Genomic DNA, 18,982 nt, shown 5'->3' with positions numbered 1-18,982 from the left:
CTCGTGTATTTCACACGGGTATATCAATGGCGACAGGCCGTTTCTTCCTTATGGACAGTTCGCACTCCATCCTGATATGATACGGGAAATCCAAGTGGTCCCACACAGCTGACTTTAATGAACTGTCTGTAATGCAATCACATCATAAAGGCTCAATTTGTTACATTTTTGTAATGTTTTTGGGATGGATTTTCTTCTACATTTTATTTCAACAGTACAATGTGTTTAGCCAATTTCTCGTACAAACTATACTCACTCACTCACCGCGGGCACGGGTGGCCCAGTCGTCTAAGGCGCCGCGATTCGCTGTGCAGAGTTGCTTCCCTTTGGCACGCAAGAAACCTATGATTGTGGGTTCGAATCCCGGTTCGCCCCAATTATGTTTCTAGGTTTGTCAGCAACATACCCGTGCTCGTCGGTAAACGTCTGAGACCTGCATCACTTTGGGCTTTCTTCCCACATTGAGCTGACACGCCGTGATATAACTGGAATACTGTTAAAAGCGGCGTTAAACCCAACTCACTCACTCACCAGCCAACCCTTCCGCCCAATCACTATCCTCTTCAGATACCCTGCTGTAGTTTCGCATGAAACCAATACATTTAAACAAGGAAGGGTGGCCGTGTATTGTGTTCATTCATGCGAAACTCCTTGAGCGTAGTTGTCTGGATATTTGGAGGCCATCAACCCCATCCTAACGGTACTGTACTGATCACATCATTATCATTTTAAACTCACTTCATTAACACATTACCGAATGAGTCGGTTAATTCCAACGTTAACATTGTCCAGCTCAGTCCTAGAATCATGGACGCATGTTTGCAGTGGTCATGTTTTTGTGGTTCTTTGCAGAACGTATTGTCAATGTCGTTTTTAATGTACTGATTTTAAAAGACAGTACTTGTTGTTACCCTGCCTGGCGCTCGGTACACTACACTACAAGGGTATAATACACTGTTACATGTTACCATCACCCTGGTAACAACGGAAGTGGTATAAGTAAGATGACGTCTAACAACTTATTGTATTGGCTTTCAGCAATGCAGGACAATTGTCCAGAGACGACCAGCTTCATCCGGGTTCATCCCTCCATCGTCTTCTTCTGTGTGCTGCTAGTGGTTGTAGGGATCCCAGGGAACTGCCTCATCCTCTACATCTACACCAAGAAGATCAACATCCATATCATCAGCTTCTTTACTAAGACCCAAGCTTTTCTCAATCTTGTGAGCACGTTATGTCTGTTACCCGCTCTTGTGTTATTCAAAATGAATGTCGAAGAAGCACTTTTCTCCAAATGTTTTTCTGTTGGGCAACACTTCTTTGTTTTCAACACGGGCATGTTTTACGTGACCATTGCTGTTCAAAGATACAAAAAGATTTGTAAAGATCAGCAGTCACAGATTAATGCCTCTAAGGCAAAGAAGATACTTTTGGGGTGTGTCCTCATTTCTGTTCTTTCATGCACGCCACATGCGTTGCTTATAGACGTCAACTATACTGTTGCGAACGCAACAGATGGAATAACTGCTAGTTACTCTTTGATAAACATAACCTATATTGACTTCACTGAATATGCAAAAACATATCACCTTGCCACAATATACGTATCATGGTTACTACTCGAGCTCACTGCCATTGTTGTGTCTCTCACAGTGCTGTATTCGTTAATTGGAAAGCACATAGCAGCTCACAAACGTCAAATGTCAAGGTACTCTGTGTCAGGTCAAGGTCACACGAAGCTTTCCAACCCCACCGCCATGTTCTTCACGCTGACCATGATATTCCTCCTGAGTGTTGCACCGAGGATGGGGCTTGCTATATTTTTACAACAAACTATCAACCATTCTCATTACTCGCAATCAGTTCACCATGTGAAGGATGTGATACTCATGTTGCCCTTCATCAACTGTATAGTCAACCCTTTCGTCTATGGATTCACATCAAAGGTGTTCCGACAGCATTTTGTGTCTCTCGTGTGCCCTTGCAGAGTTAGAACTGAACTGATAAACTCATCGGCAACCACAAAAAAATCACTTGAATCTGTTCTGTGACTTGTTAACGTACCCTGACCTGCCGATCACAAGACCCAGGGCATTAAACAGCTGGCCCTGGAGAAATATGCAAAGTAACCACTGTCCACATGCCGTGTTACAGACAACATGTTTTGAACTGAGCTGAGTGGCGAGTGAGTGAGCGAGTGAATTTTATATTTTGGCCATGATCAGCAATGTTCCATCCATATCACAGGGTCACGGAAATATGTCAGGGCAGGTCTGACCAACATGTAATAAGATTATGATTCAACAAATAAAGGCCAAATTGGCAAAGGTGCTGTTCTCACTTTTAAGGATGCACACACAAAACAATCAAACGTGTTTGGTTAGTTTGACACAAAAAGAAAAAAAATAACTATTCCAACTTGATCCTTAATCCAACCGAAAACTACAGCTGCAGTGAACTTTACATAACTGATGTAAGAAACCATGTAGATGTGTCGTTGGTGAAAGTCCTGTTGTATACACGTGTGTCGTTTGAATAAGTCTTTGTGTGTCATACACGTGTGTTGTTTGAGTAAGTCTTGGTGTATATAATGATACACGTGCGTCGTTTGAGTAAGTCTTGGTGTATAATACACGTGTGTCGTTTGAGTAAGACTTGGTGTATAATACACGTGTGTCGTTTGAGTAAGTGTTGGTGTATATAATGGTACACGTGTGTCGTTTGAGTACGTGTTGGAGTATCATACACGTGTGTCGTTTGAGTAAGTGTTGGTGTGTCATACACGTGTGTCGTTTGAGTAAGTGTTGGTGTATCATTCACGTGTGTCGTTTGAGTAAGTGTTTGAGTATCATACACGTGTGTCGTTTGAGTAAGTGTTGGTGTATCATACACGTGTGTCGTTTGAGTAAGTGTTGGTGTGTCATACACGTGTGTCGTTTGAGTAAGTGTTGGTGTATCATACACGTGTGTCGTTTGAGTAAGTGTTGGTGTATAATACCGAATCCGAAGTCTCCACGAATTTGTCAACGCAGTTTGTGGGATACACGTGGGAATTCCGGGTAAGAATATAGATCCCGAGCAGCCTATGATTGTCATAAAAGGCGAGGAAATGGAGGTCGGGAGGTCATGCTTGACGTAAAAGGCGACTAACAGGATCGGTTGGTCAGGCTCGCTGACTTGGTTGATGCATGTCATCGTATCACAATTACGTAGATAGCTGCTCATGATGTCAAACACTGGATTGTCTGGTCCAGACTCGATTATTGCAAGACCGTCCTCATACAGCTGGAGTATTGTTGCGTGCGTCCTTAAACAACAAACAAACAAATTAGTTTGTGGGAAACGTCTACTTTTGGTTTTCTGTCAGTGTTCTGCTCCAGCCCGTCACTATCACAATGACTAGATTCAAACACTTCGCGGTAAAGTCGTATAAAGTTGGTTTCTCTGTTATGTAATATGTTAGTCAGCACAGAATCTTCAAATGAGTGGAATAAAACATCATCGTGATAAAGTGAAACATTTTTATCATCAAACTCAAAATGCGTATTTTGTTCCCAACGAACCATAAGCACTGCCCAAGGAAACATTTCTGAGTGAGTGAGTTGGGTTTAACGCCGCTTTTAAAATTATTCCAGTTATATCACGGCGTGTCAGCTTAATGTGGGAGGAAAGCCCGAAGTGATGCAGGTCTAAGACGTTTACCACTTCGGTGAAACCCACGAGCACGGGTATGGTGCTGACAAACCTAGAAACATAATCGGGGCGAACATGGATTCGAACCCACAATCATAGGTTTCTGGCGTACCCGAATCGCGGCGCCTTAGACCACTGGGCCACCCGTGCCCCCGAATTATTTCTGAACATATACTCTTCAAAAAAAGGAAACGCAAAGCCAGATTTGGCTGAGGTAGGAAAATACATTTATAAGAGGAACCGTATAAGTTATTGAGCCAAACTTCTGTGGAGAGAACACTTGGTGATCGTAGTCATCTCAGTTATCGGTACATATGTGAAGGTCATCTACCATCAATAACGCGTATGTCCCCCGTTAGAATCGATACCTGACATAGCCTGCCCATGGAAGAGACGAATGTGCGAATCACATCCTTCAGAATGGTAGCTCACTCGGCCTGCAACGCAAAAGCCAATTGCTGCAACGTCTGGGGTCGTGGTTGACGTCGGCGTAGCCATCTATCTAATTCATCCCAGAGGTGCTCTATCGGGTTCAAATCCGGGGATCTGGAGGGCTAGGGGAAAAATCAACGTTTTTTTGTGTAGACAGGCTCTTGTAATCCGTGCTGTATGCGATCGAGCGTTGTCCTGCTGGAATACACCGTTGCCGTTGGCTGCAATTGGGAGGACGTGTGGTAGGCGAATTTCGTTGATGTATCGTTGAGCCGTAAGATTGCTCTGGATATGGACCAAACCTGTCCTGCCATGGTGAGAGATATCCACCCATATCATAACGCTACCCCCACCAAACCTGTCCACTTCCTGAACGCAGTTTCCGGCGTAACGTTCTCCTCGACGTCTGTAGACCCGCGCTCTTCCATCCCCTCGACGGAGGAGAAATCTTGATTCGTCGATGAATCATCCCTCCATCGCAGTTGAGGCCATACCCTATGTTGACGGCACCAATGCAGTCGTTGTTGACGATGTTGTCGACTCAATATGACGCGTCGAACAGGACGTCTTGCTCGTAGATCTGCTGCTCTTAAACCGTTTCATATGGTCTGGTCGGAGATTCTGCGCAGTCCGGGTATTTGGTATGCGGTTGAGGTGGCTGTGGTCGTCCTTTTAATGTAGGTGGCGCAGTCGGATGTAGCGATCTTGGGCGCGGGTGGTTACTCTTGGTCGTCCCGACCTTGGCCGATCGCATGTTGACCCATGCTGTTGAAACCGATCCCATAGCCTCGTGGTTGTGCTTGGCGCTACATTGAAAGCCCTGGTTACAGCTGATCGGGATTCCCCTGCCTGCAAGCGGCCTATGACGTTGTTTCTTTTCACTTCTGTTAATCTTGGCATGTTGTTGAACTGTCACTGTTCGATTGACGCAGATGCCAGGCAATCAAAAACCCTGCTCTTTAATACCGTCCATTGTGCAGCTCCATGGCCATTTTGTTAATGCACTGGGTGCGGTTTTATTCCGAATCGTAGCCATATTATGTTCGATTTCAAAATAGCTAATCAACATTTCCTTTTATGAACCATTTCCTCCTTCTTCTGGAGTTGCTTCAGCTGCTTCTTGATCTCCTGCTCTCGCTGCATCTTCATGTACTGCTTCATCCATGCCTTCATCTTTGTCAGCGTACCTTGACAATTGGTGGTTGTGAGCAGCTATGTGCTTTCCAGTTAACGAACACAACGCAAAGAGAATCACAACAATGACGAAGAGCTCGAGTGGTAATTATGATACATATATTTCGAAAAGGTGACACGTTTTTGCATGTTTCAGGGAGTCACGAAATGTTTAGCAAAAAGTGAGTTATTCCATCAGTTGCGTTCACAATGACATTTATTAGATGACATTTATTAGCTACCGTTATGAACAGCATATGCATTTATCATTTTAATACAATACAGTTTCCAATGTTCGTATCCTAAGTTTCCATTGAAATACATTACTGCATAGCGCAAACGCATCCGTATGCTGGCAATGCAACAGACAAAAGACGAGCAATAATCGATACTTGTATGTTATATCATACGAGAAAGTCGGCAATACCGCTTATATGGCGTCGCGCCTACTTTCTCCTACTGTGACATTTCGACGTGATCTGACATATTCAAGAAATGTCTAGATGATTTCTGTAAAACTGTAAATGAACATATGCAATGATTATCATATTCCTCGGTCCGATACAAGGATGCCAGCTGGGTAGAACCTCACGTGTCCTTGTATCGTACTGAGGTGGGAACATTTTACTTTGTTTCTATTCACAAACCTCGAAATGTGCGTTTGTAAAGCTAATAGAAATAACGGCCAACACATCCTACAGATACATGTCAAACGAGGGACCTGTTGTATGTTGTATGTGAAATAAGTGGATGACTCCAGTGTAGGTCATTATTTCAACCATAATGTTTTTGTGATATTTTTGAAAAAGTAACTGTGATTCATATCAAGGTGTGTAAATGGAGCGTTGTCGCGCTTTGTGAAGGTTTTGCAACTTAGCAGTAGTTAATATAAGGGCCACATGTCAAAGCAACATTTGGAGGAAATCACATTGTCGCATTGGTTAACCCGGAGACTAAACCAGGCTGCCTACAGTATGTAAATAGGTTGCAACTTCCTGCTTTACGGTCATGAAACCATGTTATGTTTTCACATTTTGACATGTTTCGATGCTTGGTCTGATAACTACATAACTAACTGATAATACTACACATGTTCTTTCTTATTCCTTAACGAAGTACTATGACAGCAGATTCGATAAAGGCAAGTTTCTCTAGAATTAGGAGGAGGTCGATACCACGGAAGTTCGTGTTGACTCACATGGCAATGTTGAGCAGTTGCAATACAACGTTTCTCCTGGCTTCTACGTCATTGTCGGGGTGGTCGGGTAACCCAGTTGTTAAAGCGTTCGCTCGTCACGCCGAAGACCCGGGTTCGATTCCCGTCATGGGTACAATGTGTGAAGCCCATTTCTGGTGTCCCCCGCCGTGACATTGCTGGAATATTGCTAAAAGCGGCGTAAAACCATACTCACTCACTCACTCTACATCATTGTCGTGACATGGTTTACTTAAGCAGTAGCAACATGACATTACCCCATGTGTAGTAACATGACATTACCCCATGTGTAGTAACATGACATTACCTCATGTGTAGCAACATGACATTACCTCATGTGTAGCAACATGACATTACCCCATGTGTAGCAACATGACATTACCTCATGTGTAGCAACATGACATTACCTCATGTGTAGCAACATGACATTACCTCATGTGTAGCAACATGACATTACCTCATGTGTAGCAACATGACATTACCTCATGTGTAGCAACATGACATTACCTCATGTATAGCAACATGACATTACCTCATGTGTAGCAACATGACATTACCCCATGTGTAGCAACATGATATTACCTCATGTGTAGCAACATGGTGCTATACACGAGATAATGTCATGTTGTTACACATGAGATAATGTCATGTTGCTACAATGAGATAATATCATGCTGCTACACCGGAGATAATGTCATGTTGCTACTAATTAGATAATGCCATGCTGCTACACATTAGATAATGTCATGTGGCTACAAAGTAGCTGCTACACATGAAATAATGTCAGCATCATACCCGTGCTCGTGGGTTTCACACGACATGATTTTATTAGTAGCAACATGACACTATCTAATTAGTAGCAACATGACATCTAGTTTGTAGCAACATAACATTATCTAATGTGTAGCAACATGAACTCTAATTGGTAGCAACATGACATTATATCATTGGTAGCAACATGACATTATCTCATGTGTAGCAGCATGATAGTATCTAATTAGTAGCAACATGACATAATCTAATTAGTAGCAATATGACATTATTGAACTAGTACCAACATGACATTATTGAACTAGTAGCAACATGACATCTAGTTGGTAGCAACTTGGCATTATCTAATGAACAACATGACATTACGTTTTTACGATAAGGCATATAAATCATTTTCTAAACAATTGTGATTCTTCTGAAAGACCATTACTCTAAACTAACGTTAATTCAAATGCGAGTGATTCTTGTATTTAAATAAGAAGATGCTCAATTTTCCTGTCATGGACATTAATATCTTTAATAAGTTCTTAATTCGTTGCGAAATTGATTGTGCACATGTAACGATAGTCTCTCTAACTTCAGATTTACTAAAGTGTCCAATCCTCGTCAAAGTCTCAGTTTGTGATGAATATTCACGTGAGACACCCGGACGTCCAGGTAAGCTCCCGTGATAAAGTGTGTAAACAATCAGAACGTCTGCGGTCATTGTGAAGTGCCGGTTTGCGAATAAAGCAGCCAAGGTTTAGAAGGTTGGTGTTGAATCGACTTTTTCACTTGTCTTCCCCTTTCGCTTTGCACAATGTGGCTTTGGCTACAACAAAAACCACCAGTGGTATACTCTTGTGATAATATGACTACAGTGCGGAGCCACGGGTAGGGTGAAGCGTTCGCCGGTAAGGTTCAGTTCGATGCCCCATGCGGGTATAACATATAAACCTCATTCCTGGAGTCTCTCTTTGCGATATTTTTTTCTGGAATATTTGACAAAGTGGCTTAAAACATAACTCACATTGTTGTAAAAGCGACAAGTCCACTTGTTGACTGATTGTAAGATTTGTACATTAGAATGCCATGTTTCTGTGATGAATATGTTATATCAATGAAACATTCGTTAGAAAAAGCAAATTCATCTATAATCATCTTAAAAGACATATCCGAGTGGTTCGTTTATTATAATTAAAAATGAACTAACATAAATATGCTGCATGTTCATCATAGATGCAGATCGAGTACTTTCTTGATACAACACGTGAGTGAGTGAGTGAGTGAGTGAGTTGGGTTTAACGCCGCTTTTAACAGTATCTTAGTAATATCACGTCGGGAGGAAAGCCCGAAGGGATGCAGGTTTCAGACGTTTACCACTTCGGTGAAACCCACGAGCACGGGTATGGTGCTGACAAACCTAGAAACATATTCGGGTATGGTGCTGACAAACCTATAAACATAATCGGGTATGGTGTTGACAAACCTAAACACATAATCTGGTATGGTGCTGACAAACCTAAACACATAATCTGGTATGGTGCTGACAAACCTAGAAATATAATCGGGGCGAAACTGGATTCGAACCCACATTCATAGGTTTCTGGCGTGGCAAAGGGACGCAACTCTGCACAGATAATCGTGGTGCCTTAGACGACTGGGCCACCCGTGCCCCCATCGCCTATACTCACATCGTGTATGTTGGGCGTACGTTTTATTGTGTATAAGTTTAAGAAATAGAATGCAAACGTCGAAATGATAAAAATAGTTTCCCAAACCGGATTCAAAAACTTCATTTGACTTTGAAAGATCACAGGCTACTTGACACTCAGGAACACGAAAAGTCAAACATATATGAAACCAGAACAGAAACCTTTGTCCCTTAGTTATTTGTATAGTTTATACGTGAGTGAGTGAGAGAGTGAGTATGGTTTTACGCCGCTTTTAGCAATATTCCAGCAATATCACGGCGGGGGACACCGGAAATGGGCTTCACACATTGTTCCCACGTTGGGAATCGAACCCGGGTCTTCGGCGTGACGAGCGAACGCCTTAAGCACTAGGCTACCTACCGCCCCTAGTTTATACGCTTGACTAATACAGAATACATTGCAAATAGTCATGATATAATATATTCAGTGTCATTATCGAAGGGTCACCTAGGTATGTAGGGTGTCAAACATAAACATATGCCAACAAGCGTCAATAGGTTTGATAATGTTGACAATGTGATTAACAGTTGAAGAATGCTAAGTCACACCAACTGGATGCTATCAAGAAACTGAAAATATAGACAAAGACTTAAAAACAATGAAAAGTGTAAGATTGAAGGTGATGGGAAAAGCTTCCTAAAACACACGCCTGATATAAAGACGCTGAGTATATATTCAGATTCTACATGTGTTGGTATTCAAAGCTGTGTGTTTTCTTGTAATACGCTTTGTATGGTATTTTGTAGTCTGAGATATCAGCTATCTGTACTGGTTCATCGTATTAATATTATGTTCCTTCATGCCTCTAAACATCTATATTATTCATATGTGTGAAACCATAACTCGTGTCCTTCGCGTGTGAAATATTGCCAAACGCGACATAGCAATTGCTCAGCTTTCTCTTAATTTTTCCAGGTAGACAGCTTTAAGGATGAACATTACAGCATCCGATATTGATATCGGCCCCTGTGACCTGCGGTTTTACCCCTCCGCCGTCTTCTTCTGTGTGCTGCTGGTGGTTGTAGGGATCCCAGGGAACTGCCTCATCCTCTACATCTACACCAAGAAGATCAACATCCATATCACCAGTTTCTTCATCAAGATCCTTGCTATTCTCAACCTGTTCAGCACGTCGTGTCTGTTACCGGTGTACCTTTATGCCGTGTCGGATCCGGACATCGGGAACGGGTCTTTTCTCTGCTCTTGGTTTTCCTTCGGACAGCACTTCTTTGGGTTAAACACTGGATTTCTATACATTGTCATAGCAGGACAGAGGTTCAGAAAAATATGTAGACACGGCCAGACACAGCTTAAGAAACACGATGCCAAGAAGATACTCCTCGGTTGTGTCTTATTTTCTGTTCTGTCATGTTCGCCTAGTGCTTTTATAACAAAAGCTGAAAAGTACAACATATCATCTTCTGAAGGACTGTGCTGGACGTCCTATTGTGATTTCACTGCCGAGGAACGTGGTAATCACATTTCAACACTGTACACATCATGGGTGATGCTTGAACTCATTGCTATCTTCGGGACGCTAGTTGTGTTGTATGCATTGATTAGTAAGCATGTAGGACTGCACAAGCGTACAATCTCCAGATTATCTATCTCAAGTCAAAGTCAAACGAAGGTGACAAATCCAACCAGAATCTTCTTCTGCCTGACTGTAATATTTCTAGTCAGTTCTGCTCCAAGAGTTTTGCAGACATTGTACTGTAGCATAGCCAATGGTAATGATCACCCAACCTCTGCCAACACTCATTATGTTTATGATGTGATAATAATATTGCCTTTCATAAACTGTATAGTCAACCCTTTTGTCTTCAGCTTCACGTCGAGAGTGTTCCGACATCACCTTATGTCTCTCATCCATGCTCGCATAAAAATAATTAGACCTCAGCAACTACCAGCAGACATGCGGCTATCGGTAGAATCAATAATGCCAATGTGATTATATCAGTAGGAAAATTAAATACTTCAAGTGAGTTTGGTATAATGCCCGCTTTTAACAGTATTTCCGTTTGTTCACTGTTGTCAGCTTGATGTGGGAGGAAAGCCAGAGGTGATGCAGGTCCAGGCGAAACCCACGAGCACGGATATGGTGCTGGCCGATCTGGAAACATAATCTGGCGAATCTGGGATTCGAAACCACGATTGTAGAGTTCACACCTAAGGGACGCAACTCTAAACATAGACATCCAATGCCTTCGACGACTTGGCCAACAAAAAAACAGTGCGTCAGCTGGGTGTGTCAACTGATCTCGTTGCATTTAGTAGTAGAACACATATTCGGCATTATTCAAATTTATAAAATGGTTGAAGAGGCAATTTCCTCTCCAAAGTAACACATAAACAAAGTCTTTCATGTAATGACTATTGATCTTTTTTACCTAATCAGCGTTCCTGGAGTTTATGTCCTTTTGTAGTAAATACAGTGGGCCATGAGGTTTTATTTGGAGGTTCAACTGTGGTTTTGTCCAGATGTTAGTTTAGCTTGACAAATTGTCTTTTTCTATTGTTGCCATTCTAACATATCTATTTGAAGTGACTGTTATCATAATACTTATATTTCCTGTGTTGTGGAAGTATCGTGTTAGTATAAGCTTTATCCACTGGATTTAGTATCAGGGTAAACATGTTACGATTTCTAACATCATTCTAGACAGCGTGAAGTCAACGACTACAAATTGTATTTCAGTTTCCGGGCATGAATGAGTGTGAGACTTTCAAACCATGATCACCACACGCGGAAAATGTGATCCTATACAACACACTGCGTTGTTCTGTTTACATCCCTGTGGTATGGTTTTGATTTCCTTATAAACAATGTTGCTAATTTTGTTCATGTTAGGAAACTGTGTGCGGGAATGCCGAGCAGGACACACATGTGTGTGAATTCCTGAGGAATCATATTACATAAGAACCCGCTGAATAGATGGTTCAACTTCCATATCAGGTCAATAGTCACATGCTTTGATTCATAAAGAAAGTACTAAACTCTATACGGTTTATTTATGCTGATACGACGTTAATTACCGACTCATTCATATCACGAATATATGATGAAGAGAGGATGACACAATTTGTAGACATTTTTCCATTGATTGAACCCACAAGCCAGGTTCCTAAGACCCAAAGGATCAGATTCAGAAGAATCTGGGACTCGAAACCACAAGCAGTGGATCCCGGCGGCAAAGGGACACAACTCGACACAATTCATCCCTGGCCTCAAATATGTCGTTAATCTTTGCTACTATTACTTGAATCATTTACCACCATCGGACAGAATGCAAACATAGATTAATTAAAACACATTTATTTATAGTTTTTGAGCGAATGCATAAAAGCCTAAGCATTTATGTATATCCCTAAATTTCCAAACTTTCGTTGATGAAGTTAGCCACCTAACGCCACAATTTGGTGACGATATTATGAGGTTACCTTTTGCAAAAAAAAAAGAATTGATGAGGTTATCATGTACCTCGACTGAACCTGTCATGAATACTTCTGCCATGTATCGATGAATATGCGCTATATGTTGAACTGATACCAGGTGATACTAGGTGACTAAAAACGTCAGTGCACAACAAAGGTTAATCCGACATATTGAACATCTAGAAATAGGTATATATTTCTATCTCATTGTGTTGTTATATTTGTGTTTTTTTCTGATTTGTTTTTCCACCTTTAATGCTATGTCAAAAATAAATTATATTTGTCAGATGAAAAGATAGCAATACATTGTGCGAGTCTAATTTCGACATATTGCTGACCCTGGCCTACCAGGGAATTCGGTCTGAAAGTTAGTTGTGACACTAGCACTTTAAAACATTTATATCAACTTCCTAGTCAAATGATGAGATAATTAGGTATGATAAACGAAATATGTGTGCCCAATGACTTGAATATAGATATTTGTTTATGAGATATTAAAAATTATTAATGTACGCCGGATACTGAAATAAAACGTGGTTGAATCATATTCCTATCTTCATTATTCTGATTGGAGTTCATTGTGCGAGTCAAATTGTAGTCAGCAATATCAGAAGTGTCATCGGAGAATGAAACAGTAGAAGGGCCCCATTGCGTCGGACCATAATCACAAACATGCAACTGCAAGTCAACACTAAGAAATGACACTATAGCAATGACCGTCGAATTTGTTAGATATTTCAACTTCCTTGTGTTGAAACAATAAGGGAAATCAAGCGCATCTGCCAGCCCACTGCCAACTGTTCCCGTCTGAACTCATAACAAGGAAACAAGCTCAGATATATATATATATAAAAGGCTTATTCCTTGAGACCCCGATATTTTATGAAAATGCTGAATGCTAGTCGTGGCACTTGACCCACCAAGCGCCGAAACCTTTAGTTCTGGAAGTTGAAACGTCAACACAAGTGGTGACGCAAAAGTTAAGCCCTCACAGTAAAATGATTATGAAACAGTGTGCATATGAGAGTTCCGTTGTATCTCAACATCGTCAGACAGCCTCTGGAAGTGGAATGGAATAGCATCAAATGCCCTGGTAAATATTAGCTAACTTGAACGTAGATTCCTTGGCCATACCCAGCATTTATACAAATTGTGGCGGACCATAAAACATAAAATGTGTTGTGTTGTCGCTGTGAGCAATTTGGTTTTGGATAAAGTGAAAACATTTACATCATAATTTATGTGGTACGGAGCATCGATACATCCGTAGTTCTGGACAGGATTGTATTATAACCAGATGCAGAATCCTGTTAAAACCCAACATGCTGCGTGTTTCAAAAGACAACAATAATAAGCAGGACAGGAACGAGGGATGAGATTTTAATCGAAAAGAATAAATTGTGGACGAAAATACTTCAGATTGATGATAAAAGAAGACATTATCTGCCACAAAAAAACATTGATGCAAGATGCTTTCTAAAAAAAATATTTAGGCTTACCAGGTTTTGCAACTATCTTGTCTCCATACAAAATCTCAGGACCTCCTCCCCAGAGAATCAAATAGTCGGTCCCTCGAAGGCCTTGTCTGATTATATATCGTCAATAATTTGAATCTGTATATCTATTCCCTGATGTAATGCAGGTGGAAAAGGGGTTGCTCAGTGTCTAAGATTTGTATAGTTGCAAATGTCATTGTAGTGCTTCCACCGTCCATAAACAAACATGCATTTCCAGGTAACAATGAACAACACAACGACTCTGCCCATTATCCCCATCAGCATCTTGGAAGGGATTAAGCTTCACCCAACAGTCGCCTTCTTCTGTGTGCTGTTGGTGTTTGTTGGGATCCCAGGAAACGGTTTCATCCTTTACATCTACACCAAGAAAATCAACCTCGCCATTTTTGGCTTCTTCATCAAAACATTAGCAGTTCTTGATCTCATCACCTCCATTGGAATAATACCTTCGTCTTTGATATCGAAAGTCATTCCAAATATCAACATCTCTGAAATGTGTAAGTACATCACCTTTGTCTGTTACTTCAGTTCTTCCACAACAGGAATTCTGTACGTTGTGATCGCTTTCCAACGGTTTAGGAAAATCTGTTATCCTCATAAATCTCAGCTTACTATGAATCTGGCAAGGAAAGTGACGCTTGTGTGTATCATCTTCTCTTTCGTCGCTGGCCTTCCTATTGTCGTCATAATGACAGCCAGCAAGTTACAAATTAAGTGGAATGTGAACAACAAGGAGGGTTTGGTCAAGGGTTTGACGTGTGACTACACTGAAACAGCTAAAGACATGAAGATAGCCCTGGCATTCTCCACTTGGATGTTTATATTCGTTGTGTGCATCATGAGCTCACTGACAGTGCTGTACTCCCAGATTGTCTTGAACCTGAGACGACATACTCGAGACATGAATGTGTCATTACCTTCAACAAGACGCCATAAAAGAACTGTTGCCGTTACAGCCATGTTTTTCAGTCTGACCATCATCTATGTCCTGAGTGTTATCCCACGTCTTGTCCAGGCATTGTTATTCAGCAAGACCATGATAAGTACTCAACTGACATTCACACAGCTACAGATGTCTGATTTTGCTGTCCAATTGCCCTATGTCAACTGTGTTGCTAACCTCTTCATTTACGGTTTCTCCTCCAAAAGATTCCGACGCGAGGCCCTCTCTGCTCTGTGTGGTAGATATGACCCTGACCAAGCCATGACTACAGATACTCGAACTCAGACGGAACTCAGCCTTGTGGGCCCGAAGCAAGTCTGACCAGGTACTATATGTGCCCTCTCACAACATTGACCTTCTCTCGAGGATGGAACATATGAGTATTTATAAATTAGTAATTTTTATTATAGTACTATATGTGCTGATAATTTAGGAAACACTCACTGAAGCATATTTTACATGTATGTCCATATTTATTTAAATAAAGTTAAAATCATTCATCTTGTATGAGAAAAGATTGTTTTGTTTGTTTGTTGTTTAACGCCACACTCAGCAATAATCCAGCTATATGACGGCGGTCTGCAAATAATCGAGTCTGAACCAGACAATCCAGTGATTGACATCATGAGCTTGGGTTCACGCAATTGGGATACGATGACATGCATCAACAACCAAGTCAGCGAGCCTGACCACCCGATCCCGTTAGTCGCCTCTTACGACAAGCATAGTCGCCTTCTAAGGCAAGCGTGGGTTGCTGAAGACTTATTCTATCCCGGATCTTTACGGGTCTTATAAAAGAATTAAAACTGAACGTGGATAAAAATAATATTTTGTAATACTGGATGTAGAATTGCAAGACGTAACGCCCGCAAAGCTCTACGAAGGTTTAGAACTACTCGTACTAAATTTGACAGAAACAAATATTGCGAAAGTAGGAATAAATATAGAAATTGCTGTCGGAAATACAAATTTAATATGCGTAGACACAGACAAGACAAACTGAAAGAGTCGATTGACAACCCTTCTGCGTTCTGGAAACAAATACGATCTCTCAAAAATATATCGTCTGCTACAGATAACATAACCAAATCACAGTTGCTTTGTCATTTTAAGATGTTTTTTTCTTCAAATGATGCAATATTCACTACGGCAATTGATGATATGCAAAATTATTTTAACTGATGTTGATGTATATTCACCCATTGTTGAAAACGAAATAATAGATGCGATAAATCACCTCAAAGGGAAAAGCAGCTGGTCCTTATGATGTAGTTATCGAAATGTTCTAAATTTGAAGTTATGCCTTTTCTTTGTAAATATTTTAATAAGTTATTTGAGTTTATTTTCATTTGTTATAAATGAATTATATTACGAAATAGCTTCAAATGGTAAACATGGTATCCAACTGTTTCCAGATTTCATAGAAATATTAATGCTTCTTTTCGCAGACGATGTCATTTTAGTGCCAGATACTGTTGTTGGTCTTCAAAGACAATTAAATAGTTTAAGTACATACATGAAAGAATAGAAATTATCTGTAAGTCTGAAAAAAACCCACTAAAATTGTGATCTTTAGAAAAAGTGTCCCAATAGCGTCGAAAAAAGGGTGGACATTCGATGGCCAGTTAGTCAATGTCGGTGATCACTATTCATATTTAAGAATCTGGATCTCACACACAATGAATTGGAAACACATGTGCCCATGACTTGTCCTTGCGTGCAAAAAAGCTCTAATAAGTGTAATGTCTTGTGCTCATAAAGTTGAAACTATGTCACCTTATATGTTCTTTAAACTTTTTTACGAGTCTCGTACAACCAGTTTTATTGTATTGTTCTGAAGTATGGGGATTTAAATGTCATGACTGTTTAGAGAAGGTTCACTTATTAGCATGTAAAAACGTTTCTCTGTCGGATCTTCTACACCAAATTGTATGGTTTATGGTGAATGTGGTAGATACCCATTATATATTAACTCTTAGATTAGATGTGTAAAATACTGGTTTAAAATCCTTAATTTGCATGAACAACGTCTCCCTAAATTAGCAAATAACATGCTTCAACATTTAGATGGGCCAGAATACTTGGACATCGCATATAAGACATCTTTTATTTTCTCATGGTTTAGGGTTACTATGACTATGTCAGTCAGTTGGAAATGTAAATATATTACTTAATGAATTTCGAAATCGGTCTATGAATATGTTCTAACAAGAATGGCATTCCACTTTAGAAGATAGTTCACGTTATGAATATTACAAAACGTTCAAGACTTTACTTCAACCAGAAATATATTTGTCAGTACTCACTACGGGAAACTAAAAAAAAATATCGACTTGGTTTACAAGACCTATTTGTAAATGAAGAAAGAAAACTGCCCATTGAAAAATTGAAAAGAATTTGTAACATGTAACATAGAGCTAGAAAATGAAATTCATTTTGTGATTGTCTGTCCTTTTTACAATGATCTTCAAAAGTAATCTTTCAAAGATTATTTAATAGCATTTACACCGATAAACGCCTTTGTAGTTATTCTGACAACAAAGAACGAATCTAATATATTGAATCATTCTCTATATATTAAGCATGAATTAGCCAAAAGACATGAATTAATCAAACAACGTGTATGTCCCAGTGTATAACATTTATGATTGTATCTACATGCGTAACGCTCTCTTGTTTATGGGCCGGAGGCCTTTTGTACAATGAACTTCTTTTGACTTAGACTACACTTTAACTAAACATTCACAATCACCATTCCGTTTCTTAGCCGGACTGTGATTTATCTACTGAGTGTTATTCCAATGGTTATCCTTGCCACATACTTCAGTCTGACGTCAATGCATACACATCTTATGGGTGAGTGAGTTGGGTTTAACGCCGCTTTTAACAGTATTTCAGTTATATCGCGGCGTGTCAGCTTAATGTGGGAGGAAAGCCCGAAGTGATGCAGGTGTGAGATGTTTACCGCTTCGGTAAAACCCACGAGCACAGGTATGGTGCTGACAAACCCAGAAACATCATCGGAGCGAACCGGGATTAGAACCCACAATCATAGATTTCTGACGTGCACAAGGGACATAACTCTGCACAGCGAATCGCGGCGCCTTAGACGAGAGGGCCACCCGCGACCCCAACACACTGAATGGTGTCACTACAATAAAATGTATAATGTCTCGACTTGATATATGTACTAATAAGGCCATGTCCGAACATATTCACGCCTCAGACTACTGACTGTCGACGCCTCTGCCACAAATCCAATGAATGACAATTCCTCTGCAACATATCCGCCACTTCATGTCCATGCTTTCGCTAAAACTGAAACCAACAAATGTTCTCTTCTCCAGTACATCGCCACATTATTGTTTGTGTGTTGTTTAACGACGCACTCAGCAATATTCCAGCTATATGACGGCGGTCTGTAAATAATCGAGGCTGGACCAGACAATCCAGTGATTGGAACTATGCGCATCGACATACACAATTGTGATACGATCACATGTACCCGATCCCGTTAGTCGCCTCTTACGACAAGACCAATTCTAACCCGGATCTTCACGGTACTCGCCACAATAAAGCTGCAACAAGTGTTAAGGGTAGTGTTTAAAAGAAATATTTCTCAATCCATTGGATAGTTTTTTAAACCGTGCGTTATCACATGATGTGTGTGTGTGTGTGTGTGTGTGTGTGTGTGTGTGTGTGTGTGTGTGTGTGTGTGTGTGTGTGTGTGTGTGTGTGTGTGTGTGTGTGTGTGTGTGTGCATACTTGTAGTAGTCCGGACTTATGACGGTTTTATAGCCCCCTGAGATACAATATTGCAGTTTAACACGGATTCCCCATTGAGACACACTATGCTGATTCCGTGCTGAACACTACTTTATCCCCTTTAGGACGAGTGCAAGGCAGGGTGAAAACAAGTACCATCTTTTCGGCTTCAACCAGGTACCTTTCGCCCACTGGGTAGACGCTCTATCCACAACACCACAGAGGCGATTAATTCAATAGTAATAATACATAAACTGAAAAAAACATGATGATGGACACACACGCCAGCACGGGTTGATAGGAATGTCTCTCGAGAAGGACATTACGCGCACCTTTCATCATA

The 18,982-nt window shown here is 40.7% G+C and overlaps 2 protein-coding genes across 2 annotated transcripts; both read left to right on the top strand.

Annotated features, from left to right (window-relative positions):
• Positions 1–639: 639 nt before the first annotated feature.
• LOC139456546 (growth hormone secretagogue receptor type 1-like) lies at positions 640–2,051 on the top strand. The gene is made up of 2 exons (XM_071238322.1): positions 640–700; positions 1,039–2,051. Exons 1-2 carry the CDS (start codon positions 640–642, stop codon positions 2,049–2,051), a joined length of 1,074 nt encoding a protein of 357 aa, XP_071094423.1.
• Positions 2,052–14,154: 12,103 nt separating this feature from the next.
• LOC139466555 (neuropeptide FF receptor 1-like) lies at positions 14,155–15,195 on the top strand. The gene has a single exon (XM_071248176.1). The coding sequence runs from the start codon at positions 14,155–14,157 to the stop codon at positions 15,193–15,195; it is 1,041 nt and encodes a 346-aa protein (XP_071104277.1).
• The last annotated feature ends 3,787 nt before the right edge of the window (positions 15,196–18,982 follow it).

Source organism: Haliotis cracherodii, unplaced genomic scaffold, assembly GCF_022045235.1.
Source record: "Haliotis cracherodii isolate W230 unplaced genomic scaffold, xgHalCrac1.p SCAF_1, whole genome shotgun sequence".
Classification (NCBI taxonomy): domain Eukaryota; kingdom Metazoa; phylum Mollusca; class Gastropoda; order Lepetellida; family Haliotidae; genus Haliotis; species Haliotis cracherodii.
This window is presented reverse-complemented; position numbering and strand designations above follow the sequence as displayed.